Raw genomic sequence first — 14678 nt, 5'->3', positions numbered from 1 at the left:
TGAAAATATTTAATTTAGTACCAGATTGTTTTTCTACTTGATTTTGAAATTTTATAAAGGTCAGTACATCATTTTTCTTCTTTAAGCAATAAAGCCACGTGTATTTACTAAAATCATCAATAAACACAACATAATATGAAAAACCAGAATGAGAGAAAATTGGAGAGGGGCCCCAGAGATCTGAATGAATAGTTTCCAGACATTTTTTAGAAACATGATTAGTTGAAGTACAAGTTAGTGTATGAGACTTTTAAATGTTTCAAGATTCACATATAAAATGACTATTAAATAGTAACAGGATGTCCAATTTTTTCGATAATTGAGTTTAAGACTTGAAATTGTGGGTGCCCAAGTCTAGAGCGCAAGGTATCTATAGACGCCTTATCTCAACAAATTACAGATTTATTTGTAAAATGTGTCTCCAAGTAATGAAGACCATCCTTAATTTCTTCCCAGATTCGGGTGTGATGAGTTGACTTGTCCTTCACAAGGTAATGGAAATGATGAAACTTGACAAATACATTGTAATCCTTGGTAATTTTATGAAATGAGAATAGATTTTTGGTGATTTCAGATTTGTGGGGAATTTCTTTCAAGTAGGGAGTATTAATTGAAGTAGAGATTTTAGAAAACCCAATGGATAAGATTATCAAACCTATTCCAGTACCTATTTGCAGTTTATCATTATTGTGGTAGGCCTGATGGCGAGCAATCGTGTTTTGGTCGGATGTTACATGATTGTTGCACCACTATTAGGATACCATCCCTGATTAGGCTTGAGCATTGGTAGGTCAGTTGAGTATTTCAGGTCTCCAGAATTGAAATTTCTTGAAAGATTAGGATATTCTTTAGCTCTATATCCAAATTGTGAACACAATTAGTATTGTAGTTGGAATATTTGACTTCTGCCTGATGGAGCATGCCAGCCCATCCCGTCAAAGATGTCTTCGACACCACCATCATCATCATCAACGGCCCACTGGTTTGCATTCAGCCCAACTGACACGCCAAGGCGAAACACCCAAGTTTGAAAACCCCAGGTAAAGCACGTCCGCATAATTGAACATTTATTTTTTGTTGACACGTGCTTCTTATCTTTGGTGTTTTATCGCGTTCATGTGTTCATGTTCATCATGTCCGTGTTGATCGTGTCATGTATGTGTCATCGTCAGTTATGTCATTTTGTGTTGTTGCGTTCGTGTCGTTGAACACATTTTAATTTTGTATTAATGGGGGTCCTATGTATAAGACCCCACCTTAGTAAGGGCTCTTGTGCCCTTACTAAGGGCTCCCCTGCCCTTAGTAAGGGCCATCGTGCCCCTATAAAGAGGGCACGATGGTGCCCTAGAATGGCAGACCAGTTGTTTTATCAAGTGAAAGTTTGTTCTCTCGATTGCTCTCAGCTGAAGAAGAAGAGAGGAGGAAGAAGGAAGGAGAGGAAGAAGAGGAGAATGAAGATGAAAAGGGGAGAGTGAGAAGAGCAGAGGAGTTGTCGGGCATTGCTGCTCCCACCTACAGTGCTCCGGTCCTCGTCGAGACACGTCGCACATTCTTGCACGATCTTGTGCGACCTTCGGGAGTGTAGACCAGTCACCAAAATACCCTTGGCCTCTTTTGGGGCATCACCGTGCTACATCGAAACACTTTGTACTCATGCACGCTCCGTCTGTTGCACTCCATCGCGGGTCGAGCAATTGCATTGGTCTGCAGTCAATCATACTCCCCGCTCGGGCAAAAGTTGTACCATGTGCTCATCGTGCTCGTGGTCCGCCTAGAGCCAGGGGGAGGGGGGCCACCTTTGACCAGGCACGGTCCGGGTGCCTCCTGTATTGACCGAATCATGGGACCCACATAACCCACTTGTCTCCCTGCTGATCGACCCATTGAACGAGCGATATTCCTGAACCCTACAGCACTGCCTGATGGATGTTTGAACAAATGCCTCACTAGTCAATCCACTCCTACGTCGCCCATCTGTCCGGTCACTTGTTCTTTGCATTGCGGTGTTGATCGGGAGAAATTCCTGGATGCCCGTGTACGATGACTGTTGAGCCGACCGATCCCCTTGTTACCGCCAGAGTTGCTATTCCGCTCATCCAGCCCGTGACTGTAGGGCGCCCCTCACGCCTACAACATCGCGGCCTCTAGGATAGTGTCGGTGCCCATGCACAAGCCGTGTGCCACTCGTGTCTCTGCTCGTGCCTCTGCCATGGCACCTCCATCCACCTATCCTTATCCTTGCTTCCGCTCTCCATATACACGCTCCTGCACCTTGTCCACTGTCGCCAGTCGAGCAAACTTGTGCTTGTCACCAGCACGCCTCAGCTGACCTGCCCGCACCGGCCCGTGCACTAACAAAGACCCCGACAATGAATGCCGCCATCGATGAGGTACGCCGTTCCCCTTGCTCGTTAGTTATATTACTGTCTTTAGTATATTGTCGACTGTGCTCCACTGCACTCGGGTTAGTTTAGGTGAGGGATTAAATCTTGAAAACTATGAGTTGAGTGATTTAATAGGTATGGGTCGAGCTCGTCAGTTACGTGCCAACGGAATCATTCCGTTTGACACCATAGCTGCCATCATCGCTCTGATGATGGTCAGAAGGTCACCATCACCATCACTTATCGCCCACCACGGAGTTTGGAACTCGGCGGAACCACACGAGTCGAGGTCTGCACGTACATCCGCCTAGGATTCATCGCATCACGTAGTTACATCCCTTTAGGGAATTATATGATCGAACAACTTCCTCTACGGCGTCCGACATCATCCTAGTATCAAAGCTTCATCTCGATACCCCCCCCCCGACTATGTAACCGATGACCTCTCAATATCAAAGCATCACTGCCCCTCCCTCGTCCTTTTGTTTTGATAAAATCTCGTGTTCTGATTGTATTCTCTCCAATGAAAGTGGGTTGATTGTTGAAACCTTTGAGCCTGAACATTATTAGCCATGAGAGGGGACGAAATTCCATCTTCTTCTTTTGAGAGTGTCAAGAATGCTTCATGTGCCTTAAATTTGCTATGATCTTATCAAACTTTAAATGATATATATTGGCATTGATGCTAATTACAAACTGACTATAGGCAGATCCCAATCCTCTTAATGTAACATATGAATCATTTATTGGTTGTCCAACCAGCTCTAGTGACTCAATGACTAACCTGAAATGTCTTATATACTCATCAGTAGTCATTAATCCTTTCTTTATGTTGTGAAACTAATGTATTTCAGCTCGTATTTGGATATGGTTTGGTGAAGAATTCCTAGTGTTTGTTCGTCCATTCTTCACCACTTCTTGAATCTTGGATTTTGTGCTACGTTTCCTTGTGCATATGCAAGAGAAATGGGAGGGGGAATTCCTTATATGAATTTCATCAAATCATACCCATTTAGAATTGGCAGCATCACTTATTTCCACATCTGATAATTGTAGCTGGTGAGTTTTGGATGGATGATGACCCTAGTCAGCACGACTGCTGAAACTTGTCCTGTAGTTGTCATGCAAATCTTGCTTGATGATCCAATGGGAATGACAGTCAAGAAATTTGTCATCTTGATGTCCATCTATAGCTCTGATACCATGTAAATATTCTCCAGTTCTAGAGGCCTTGATATGGATGAATAAACCAAAATATTATGCAGCGAAAGCCTTGAACAGAATCGAACGGCATCATTAAAACCATTTCTTGGATCCCCGATCAAGCCGAGTCAAGATACTCAAATGTGCAGGCTCTAGATGTATCCACATGATACTCGACACATCGGATCTCCTCCTTCTCATTGACGAGCCCCGTTCTACCTCCATTGTCGTTGTTACGCCGTTTTGATTGCATCAGGCATGGAGAGGGGTGTTGGGAGAGGGGAGAAGAAGGGGAAGGCCCTTGAACAATTCTGGCCTAGGTGAATTTCGTTAGGCCCTTCCCATATTTATGCTAAGCGGGTATTTTTTATAAAAACCCCCAACACTTAAGTATATCTTTTGACGTCCAAAAGACCATTGGCGTGTGAGCCTCTAGGCCCATGTATCAGTCTAGTTGATGACTCCATTGGCTAATATACTTTATTGGCCTTCCAAATTAATTAACTATATCATCATATAAATTAATTAATTTTGAATCGATTTAACCCAATCGATAGGTCGAGTCTCCAACACGTGAGGTGCCAAGCTACATGTTCTAGAAGATATAAAGGAGTGTGTATCGACTCACTTCATGGAATTTCTTCATCATCAGTTACCATGTATGTATAGCCCCTCATCCACTTCACGCTCCTTGATTTAGGGTATGATCAACTGTCGAACCCTAATCAGTCATCTGAGTTAGTACGAATGCATTTAGAAATCATCGAAGATCTTTGATATTTCACTGCCTTGGCCAAGGACTGATGGATATTATGTTGCCGTCAAGCCAATCACATTACCATATTTATTTAAGTTCATTATTATTCTGCGTGATGTTTATAATGAAGTCCATGAATACATGCAATGATTTAGTGAATTATGATGAGATCATAATACATTGATCACTAGGCTTTAAACATGTATTCTAAATATTCTTATTCGATGGATAGTCAAGATGGTCATCAAATTATTCGAATAGAATAGCACTAGCTGATCCTACTTATACGATAAGTATAGCTGATCCTCAGGCTATTAGTGTGGCGACACTAAGGACAGATAGTGGGTGACCTTTGGAGAAAGAGCTCACTGAATTGATCGGTAAAAATCCTTGAATAGTGCTATACCTAAATGTCAATCAGGTTGATTCAAGTCACGGTTGTATAAGTGATCCACTGACCTGAGACACCAAGGATATCTTGTGAGTGGACGAGTACGTTTTGACTAGGACTTAGTAGCCTCTAGTCATGGGATTCAAATAAGTTATGGATTGGATATAGTAAGAAGCTTAGGGAGATGATTGAGTGGTCAAGATGGGATCATCCGCCCTCAGTATAAGAGGAGATTGACTCGAGGAAGATGATGTAGAAAAATCCCTGGCCAGGGTAGTGAGGATATTGGAGAAAGCGTTCTCCAATGATCCCCGTTACGCACTAATACTAATCGAATGACGGATTACGGTTTGACAATAAACCATACCCTAAGTCGTTTGAGAGTCTCGCACGGATGATGAATTATACATATACGGTAATCGATGGCGGTAAAGGTTTCCTGAGAGAGTTCGAGAATAGATATCTTCTAGAGCACGAGGTGTAGCTTGGCACCCCACGGGCTGAAAACTTAACCTATCAATTGGGTTAAATCGATCCATATTTAATTAATTTGTATGTTGATATAGTTAGTTAATAAGGTTAGTTAATAAATATTATTGGGCCATTAAATTTATTAACTAGAATGATACATAGGCCTAGAGGGTCACACGCACAAGGTCATAACGGCGTTGGTGGATATATTTTACTTTGGAGGGTTTTTGACAAAAACCTTAAGTGAAATATAAGGAGGGAAAGGGATCTCATTTTAAGCACCCATACAAGCCTGATTTGAGAGCCCTCTCTCTTTCTCAACTCTCTTCTCCACTCATCCAAGGAAGAGTGTCTTCATGGTGAGGAAATATTCTAGATTTTTAAGAGTAGTTGAAGAGGAAGACGTGGAGATCCAAGTGCGGGTTGATTGCATGGATACTTCTAGAGGCCGGACGCGTGAACGACTTCAGAACAATCTTGGAGCGACAAAGTCAAGGGTTGAACAAATTCCCCAAAAGGTACTTTCAATGGTTTGTTTTAAAGATCGATTGAGAATCGATCGACTAAGATTCTGTATCCATGGAAATGTATTTTCCATAGACGTACCAAGGCATCAAACCCAACAAGGGCTTCATCGCATCATCTTCCTTGAGCTGTCACCTCTTATACCGAGGGTGGACAATCCCATTTAACCACTCGATCGTCTTCGTGAACTTCTTGATGTACCTGAACTAAGACTGTTTAGAATCCCATGATTAGAGATTAGTTGGCCGTAGCCAAAGTACAACCTTCCATCCACAATACGTCTTTGGTGTCTCAAGGCTAAAGACCTCTAACACAAACGTGATGTGAATCTACCTGATTGACAGTTCGTTATAATACCATTCAGGGATTTGTACATATCAATTCAGTGAACTCTTTCCACGAAAGAGCACCCAATATCTATCCATAGTGTCTCCACATTAATGGCTACGGGACTGACCATACTCATCATATGAGTGAGGCTAGATATTGTTATTCTATTTGGATACTTTGATGTCCTTATCATGTATCCTTCAAATAGGAATGTTTACAACATATGCTTAAAGACTAGTGATCTCTATATTACGAACTCATCATAATTCACTACGTTCGATCGTGTATTCATGGACTTCATTATAAGCATCACATATGCACTATAATGAAAATGTTCTACCAATGAACATTGAACGAGATGTGGAATGTGTGATTGAATTGTCGGCTACATATATTTCCACAAAAGATTTGATCTTGCTCAAGAACAAGAAGATGTGAGAAGAGAGGGAGAGAGAGAGAGCGCGCTCTATCAAGATCTTTTTAATTGATCTTGCATATTGTTCATTACATTGCTTAGTATATATATAGATTATGGTAGCTGCAATATATGATGGATATATATTATGATCATTGCCATTGTAACATGTTACAAAGGTTATTTCATCTTAAATACTGGACATTAGATCCTATTTATATTTAATCATATCAATATTTAATTCCTATATTGAATCTTGACTTCTAACCGCGTAACAAGTATATGGGTTACGTGTTCCATTTTTACTACCTACTCTTATTAGAAATCCTAGTGATCCAAGGGTTGCTGATCTGGCACTCATGAGTTGCCGGCTCCTCTTAATTTACATTCATCGTAATAAAATCATCACAAGTATTATATTAAGAATTGGCTTATTCAGGCTATTATTGAGATGGAATCCAAAGTCTTCCTTTCTCTTTCTCAATGGTGTTCATTACATTGCTTTGTATATATATAGATTATGGTAGCTGCAATATATGATGGATATATATTATGATCATTGCCATTGTAACATGTTACAGTAGTATCTTCTTTTATATCCCTGTATATGACATGGGTAATTAGAGACATATCTTCTGTCTTACTTTAGACTTGAGACTAACACCAGAAGAATCGGACATACTTCCTCTTAGAGACTATGATGTTTCTTGATTGAGGAGCTTTTGCAGGCCATTTAAGGCAACCTCATTTATCTATTCAATGGCCTAGAGCCACCGTGATAGGTTGTCTCTCTCATTCCAAAACAACATTTTCTCATCTCTTTTCGAGATATTGGTTCTAGAGTGTCGTAGAGGTAGAGCTATTTGTTTTCAGTGTATCCCTTTTTACCAGATGAATCTTAAAAAATATCACGATGATTCCTTCATTATCATTGAAGTATGAGACATAATGGTGTTTTGAATCAGTAATAAATGGTCTTGTCTAGAGGAAAGTGGCAGTATGGGATGAGAATCTAAGTCTGAGTGGACGCATGACAATCACCCCACAATTTTAGGGTAATCTGGGGAGAATCCTAAAAGAATTAAATATAAGTTTTTATAGGATATAATTCAACAGTTTTGGAATGGTCGACACAGCTTGATCCAAGTTCACAATTTCCCTTGATTTATTTTCAAATGTCACCATCATTGTTAATGCTCTTCAGTTATATTATTGCATCTAATCTCCCCAGCCTTATCTCATGCTGCTCCCTTCATATAATTCAGTATCCAACTCAAATTTAAAATTTTAGACCCCATTCACTAAGGAGATGATCTTATAATCATATCTCTTGCCTTGATTGGATGATGAATAGGTTACTCCCCATTTACCTTGCTTTCAATGCATATTCTAGGTCGTGGAAAAATCTTGGAAAAAATATGGGCACTAAAATTCTCTCCTTGCATGGCTCCCCAGGAAAAAAATTGAGACTTTTATCATGATGAATAATGAAAAAACTTGAGAAAAATATTACTATTTTCCTTTTTATGTTTCATCAGTTTTTGTTCTCTCATATGAATGTTGAACATGTCATTTTCATTAAATTCTTGAATAGTTTTAGGCCTTAATCTTTTTCCTTGTCTTCTCTATTTTCTATTTTTAAAAATAAAATAATTTGTTCTCCAACGCATGAGTCTTAGATATAAAAATAATTATTAATTTTCTCGATATATTTAGAGCATCATATATATTTTTATTATGTTTAATATATATAATACGTCATTTACATCAATAGATAAGCTCCCCTCAAATATATAAAATTCAGCTCTATTTCAAAAAATATATAATTCATGCTGGACTAACCTCATAAGAACAAAGAAATAAATCACAATAAATTGATTTACTACTGGATATGTTGTAAACACATACTTTATTCAGTTTATTCTATGCATTTATATGCATTTAATTTATTTTATACATTTAATTTTAAACGCATATTTATGACTGTCCTATTTAGATTAATCATATTGTAATAATAGAGTCTCTAAGGGAAAATATAATATAAATGGATAGAGAATAATGGAAATAGTGTGATTAATATATTACTGAGCTGATAGATATATTACGATGAGAGAAAAATAAAAGAGTCAAAAAGATTTGAAAAGTTTCAATATTTATTTAGTTTATAATCTTATTAAAACTTGAATCATGTGAAAGTAATGTCATAATTGAGACAGACATTAAGAAACAAAGTATATTTTTAAAATTGAGATCATTATGATTTCTACTTGTAATGATTGAAACAATATTAAAGATCATATTATTAGCCAATTTTATGTTTCTATTTGTAGATTGACCATACATAGTTTCATGAATAGATTAAGGTTATTTAAAGATATTCATGAATATATTAAGACTAAAATATATACCATTTATATAGGTTCATAAAACACCCAAAGTTTAATAAGGCTAACTGGAAAACAATCATCCTATACAATAGAGATGCTAAACACGACACATATAATAAATAAAATATCAGTATAATGTACACAAGACATGTAAATATGATGTTCATGTTTTCAATTTTCTCTATGAAACTTTATGTCAGGCTCAGCCAAGCATTGTACTTTTGTCATCTATAATGACTAGTAGGGTGTACTAATTAATTCCAAGTTCAACAGAGATTCATGAGTGGATGTGACATATGTGTGAGGACGTCATAGAGAGAACAAAATCCTACTTAAGACTTAATTAAGAAGTAGATTGAACATATCTAAAAAAATCCATTTATCGAACAATTTTATTCTGCCTCCATTCACATAGAATATAATATAGCACTCATCTATTTTAAATATCTTTCTCATTTAAAAAAGTTTTTTTAAATATATATTATACAGTATGATTATTTGTTGCCTAACTCAAGACCAATGTGTAACCAACACTCTTGACCAGTAAATATAATAGGGTTCCATTACATTTATGAAATGGTGATGGAGGACCATCCCATCGATCAAGCCCCGACCCATCGCCAGCCACATCACGAAGCCTGAGCTGACATGAAGAATCTACAGTTCCATCATCAGGTTTGAGAAGCAGCGTCGTCGTCTTGCTTTGAGTTGTGCATCTTTATGTTCTTTCAGTTCATCATCTTTGGATTGTCGGGAGACCCCTCCTGCATAGTGTTCGCCCGTCCCGATACCGGTACCGGATGCCGGTATGGGGATGGATGTTGTATCAGATACCGGAAAGGCAATTTCCGGTATCCGTTCTTTTCGATATCCATTTAGTGTGTAGTCAGACTCATTTAATATATACAGAGAACGGTTTATAATTTCTTCCATGTGGAATAATGGGATTCTGAGTTTACATTACACTTTGAATCTTGTTATCCCATATGGAAAAAAATAAAAATTTTGCACTCTATTTATTAACTGAGATTGAAAATAGATTAAAACCATTCGATGCTAATGTACATAAGTCATAGATTGATATGAAAATCGTATTTTTTACTGTCAATACCGATTCCGATATCCGGATATCGAAAAACCGATATCCGGCATCTGGTATCTGTCGTATCCCTCTACCTACGGTATCCGGTACCGATATCCGTCTACCCCTCAAAGACAGATATCGTCCGATATCCGATATTCGGCACCGTCTCATTTTTTCCCGGATATCGGATATCGGTTGTCCAATACCGGATGACGGATGGATATCGGTTGGGCAAACCCTACTCCTACGTGAGTACCGGCCTCATGTGTGTTTTTTTTAGTTTTATTTTAGTGCCATCTTTAGGGGGATGAAATGAAGGTTGGACTTTCTTCTCCCCCTAAAGAGCTCTTTTAAGGGGAAGCCCAATAGGCTTTCCCCTGAAAAGGGGGCCCAATTGGGCCACCCCACAACTGCCACACTTCCCTTCTATAAGAGGGGGAGAAGTGGACGTGGGATGTAAGCTTTGATCATTTTGACAATTTCCAGATCTCATTTTGAGTATTGGTAGTTACTTCTTTGTTCATCATGCTTGGTTTTCTTTTCTCAAAGAAGAAGACAGATACATTGTAGAAGAAGAAGAGGATACATCGTAGAAGAAGAAGAGGATACATCGAAGAAGAAGAAGAGGATACATAAAAGAAGAAGAAGAGGATACATCGTCAAATAAGGAGAATAAAATTCCTTCGTTACCTGATTTGTGGAAAGAATAGAACTATTCGAAAGTCTCACAATCAGTGGTTCTCCCCGGATCTTGACGCTAGTCGACAATTGACGTCTGTTCAACATTTTCTTCTTCATGGGAAGGATCGGCTGCTTCTGGCTGTACCTTGACTGTTATGCTACCAGAGATTCCAGAATAGAAAAGAAATCGTCGCTTATTTCATCTTCGACCCTTCACCAGAAGATGTTTTTCTCGACGTTGGCGAATCCCATTGATTTCATCCTTTCAAGAAAAAGTGTTTTTCCAGCATTCGTAAATAAGAGATTCCCGTCCTTCACCATCGTGGAACCAGCCAAGGCTTCTTCTCTATCACTCAGGATGATCTCAGAAGATTCCTTTCTGCAGTCCAGATATTCTAAAATCGTGGCACGGTGCTTCTCCTTCGCATCGACCGGGAGTTGTCGACCCTCCGATCACGTCAGTCTACTACAACTTGGAGTCATATTACAGTCACGCATTCTTCAGCTACGGCCAGATTGTTGAACGACGAGGACAAAAAAATGGTCGCAGACTCCTGTAGTGCCTGGTCGTGATTTGTGTCACCAACGAGCTCTAAATCTTTGAAGGCTTCATCTCCAGGAAGAACATCCTCGCCGGATGCGTTCATCACATTTTCCACTGAAAAATGTGGGCCCCTGAACATTGATTATACGATCTCACCGCTCTGTGATTCATCTCAATCGCTATTCATCTCTGCCGTTGGATTCTCTAAGGCAGATCAGTTCCTTCAAACTATTGAGAACTAAAGCGGACCAACAATTCCTTTGTCGTCCTGTCTTATTTTTTTTAATAAAATAGCAGAGCTTTCGGTGGTCGACGATGCCCTCTGAATTCCACCCACGGCCGACAATTTTACAACCGGTATTATTACTTTTACATGATCTATTGTCGTCGTGATCAAATTCCCTCAATGAATTACGGGATATTGGTCACTCACGGTTGTTCATGAACTGCTCCGCAATGTGAATGGGATCGACCCATTCATCCCCTCTTTGTGAGTGCTCATTGGCCACCGAACGATCTACCTACCAATCATCCCGGAAGAATTAGTCATTTATCGCTACTCCACTATTGGTCTCCACTGCTATCGGCAATTCAAAATCAACATATCAAGGAGTTGCTCTCACTGCTAGTGTACTGGAATCCTATCCTTTGTGTCATCCTGTCTCGAAGATCTACTGGTGTAGGATTCCTCTGTTCTATCACAAAGGCCACGGTGTTCTCAAGTGCGAGCGACATCTTCAGGTCATTTCCCTTTCCCTTCTTCAGTATTATTATCTCTCTAAGCGCTAATCTTACGACTGATCCGCTGCCCAGAGAGGATCTTACGTGAGCATAGGATTAGCCACCATATTTATTTTAAGAATTTCTTGACAGTGTCGGGGTTGATCGTCTACGTTGACGGTGTGGACGCTCTTGGACGAGATTGTTCCCCACTCGTCGTCTCTCGATCTGCTCACACGGGTCCTTGGGAGCTTGTTTGTGACATAACCTGTCGGTGTTGTCGATCGATCACGGCCCGGATTCTCCTGACTACCAGTGTACTTCTCATTAATTCTCTAAATCTACTCGTCATATCACCTCATTAATATCACATTTAGTGATTGTCCTCCGTGATGTAACACAAATTGCCGACTCCCAATCGTCGTGTTACATCAAATGGATGAAAATTTTAGAATAAAATAAATTTTCAACGAGTATAAATCAATCTAATACTGAGTCACAGAGAGGAAATATTACAATCAGATTTAATGGATCTAATCATATGATGGCATAAAAATATATTGCACCCTACACTTTGTGAAGAATATTCCATGAATGACAATGGATTAGCCCCATGAGAGTATATTGATTTATTTCAAATAATACATGAGGATATAAAATATTCAAATAAATTAAAATAAGGAAACTAATTAAATAATAAGATATGTTCCCATGGTCTTCTAAAGTGGTGGAAAAATTCTTTCTTAAAATAACCAATAATGGCTATATATATGTCTATATATATATATATACATAACCTAACCAAGAGTTTGATATGTTTCAAAAAAGAAGTGTAGCTTTGGGATTATATATTTTTTGCTATCATTTACTATGAAACAAAACTATGTCTATATAATAGCAGATAATAAAGACTTAAATTGTATAAATAAAAATGAGGATATATCATTTTTATCATTGCGTGATCTCAAAGTATTCAATTTTAAGTATTTCCAAGTCAGTGACTCTACTCAAATTTTGTTGTTATAAGTGAAATAAATCAGTAATCAGACACACACTTTTTAGAAAACTTAGTTGAAACCTTGAAAAATAGTTGTCCTCATAAATAAATTTTGCGATCATGTAATCATTCGAATTTTTATAGGAAAAAATTAGAAAGGTGTAAATAAACATAGATATCCAGAATAATAAGTAATAATTTTCTCAGAAATTTCTAAACCGAGTTGTAGAGAAGGCATCACTAAAAGGTCAAACCCAGATATTATAAATAAGAAGGATTTTCAGAGTAGTGACATGTTGCAGACTTTATAATGAAGGAAGCTTGAGGTATGGGGTGACGCAATCCATGATGGGTGACTTCTCTAGAGGTCCCCCCTTGAGCCTGTCCCAATACATCAGAGCCTAAGCCTGGGACTTGGACCTATGCCAAGGACTAGATGGTAAGCATGCCATTCTAAAGGGTTGGGGGAATAAAAAAAGAAACTTAGATATAACAGTATCAGTCTCGTCATTATTTTATCTTTTTGGATCCTTTTGTCAAAATGTATACGGTTATCAGATTTGGAGTGTCAATAATGAGTTAATGTGTTTTTCTTTTACTCATTTTTTAGCTCACGGTGCAACCTTAGTTTCCGGCAGAACACATTAATTTCTTCTATTATGAAAACTTCCAAGGCCCTGGTTTTTCTTAATCTAAAATCGGAGCCAGTTAACTGGATCTACTTCTTGGTTAAATCAAATCACCATGATTCATGTTAGTTATGGCCTTTATATCACAACGGTGATAACTAAAGGATTGCTGAATGGTTTTTGTATTTTCCGAATGTATCCATTTTAACGTCGTCATATGTTATCGTTCATGGAAAATTAACTTGCCACTCATTTGGACAGCCGAAAAAAAAACAATAATAAGCTTCAATTAGCTGCACCACATCGGTGTAAAATAAAGACGATAATGTATGAGAAGAGATACAAACCATGTCCCAAATTTGATGGGATAATATAGACAAGCATACATCACACAAACAGATACAAGCGTATACAAGAAATATGCAGACAAGTCCAGACTACAAAAAGCAAATAGATGAACATCCACAGGCTAACTGATACATAGAACTAGTTTTTTTCCTAAACTAACTACAAATCAAGAGCAATAACTCAGATTTGGAGAATCAGTGATGAGACATCAAGTTGAGGAGAGGAGATCGGCAAAGGGGACAAGAGGGCTTGCATTGGCGGAACCACTCTTCAAGGCAAAGGCTATGGAAAATATGACGGCAGCAGGGAAGCTGTTGGACTCTTGGGCCGGTGTTCACGGCGTCGAGGCAAACAGAACACTGCTCGGCGAGGGGGATGTTGATGGAGAGTAGATGAAGAAGCAGTTGCCGGGCGTTTAGGAAGGCGTCTATGAATGAGCGAAGAGCAGTCGAGAAGGTTTTCCTCAGTGAGAAAACGGAGCTGGCAGCCGCTACGAGCACCATCATAGAGATGGAGTCGCCTGAGACATCCTGTAGACTCCTCCCCAGACCCATAACAGAGGGAGCGAGAGAGCGAGCGAGCGAGAGAGAGAGAGAGAGCAAAGATCTGGCTAGAGATTCCGGCAGGTGTATATCTAGTGTGGCGAGATGATAGTTAGAGAGAGAGAGAGAGAAAGGGTGGGAAATTGATGGGGACAGGACAAATTTTTTGGACCAGGAGAGAGAGAGAGAGAGGGCTGGCTTGGAATGGCCGGTGTGTATATCCGGTATCGTGGGACAATGAGAGAGATATAGAGAGATATAGAGAGACCT

The 14678-nt window shown here is 39.0% G+C and overlaps 1 protein-coding gene across 1 annotated transcript; it reads right to left on the bottom strand.

The window, feature by feature from the left end:
- Positions 1 to 14060: 14060 nt before the first annotated feature.
- LOC144703378 (E3 ubiquitin-protein ligase RHA2B-like) lies at positions 14061 to 14420 on the bottom strand. The gene has a single exon (XM_078575557.1). It carries the CDS (start codon positions 14418 to 14420, stop codon positions 14061 to 14063), a length of 360 nt encoding a protein of 119 aa, XP_078431683.1.
- Between the last annotated feature and the right edge of the window lie 258 nt (positions 14421 to 14678).

The sequence above is a fragment of the Wolffia australiana genome, chromosome 5, assembly GCF_029677425.1.
Source record: "Wolffia australiana isolate 7733 chromosome 5, ASM2967742v1".
Lineage (NCBI taxonomy): Eukaryota > Viridiplantae > Streptophyta > Magnoliopsida > Alismatales > Araceae > Wolffia > Wolffia australiana.
Note: the sequence above shows the minus strand (reverse complement) of the source record. Positions and strands in the feature narration are given on the sequence as shown.

Bases quoted from the DNA above. Each gene is read 5' to 3' on its own strand.
- LOC144703378 (XM_078575557.1), bottom strand. From the start codon at position 14,420: ATGGGTCTGGGGAGGAGTCTACAGGATGTCTCAGGCGACTCCATCTCT.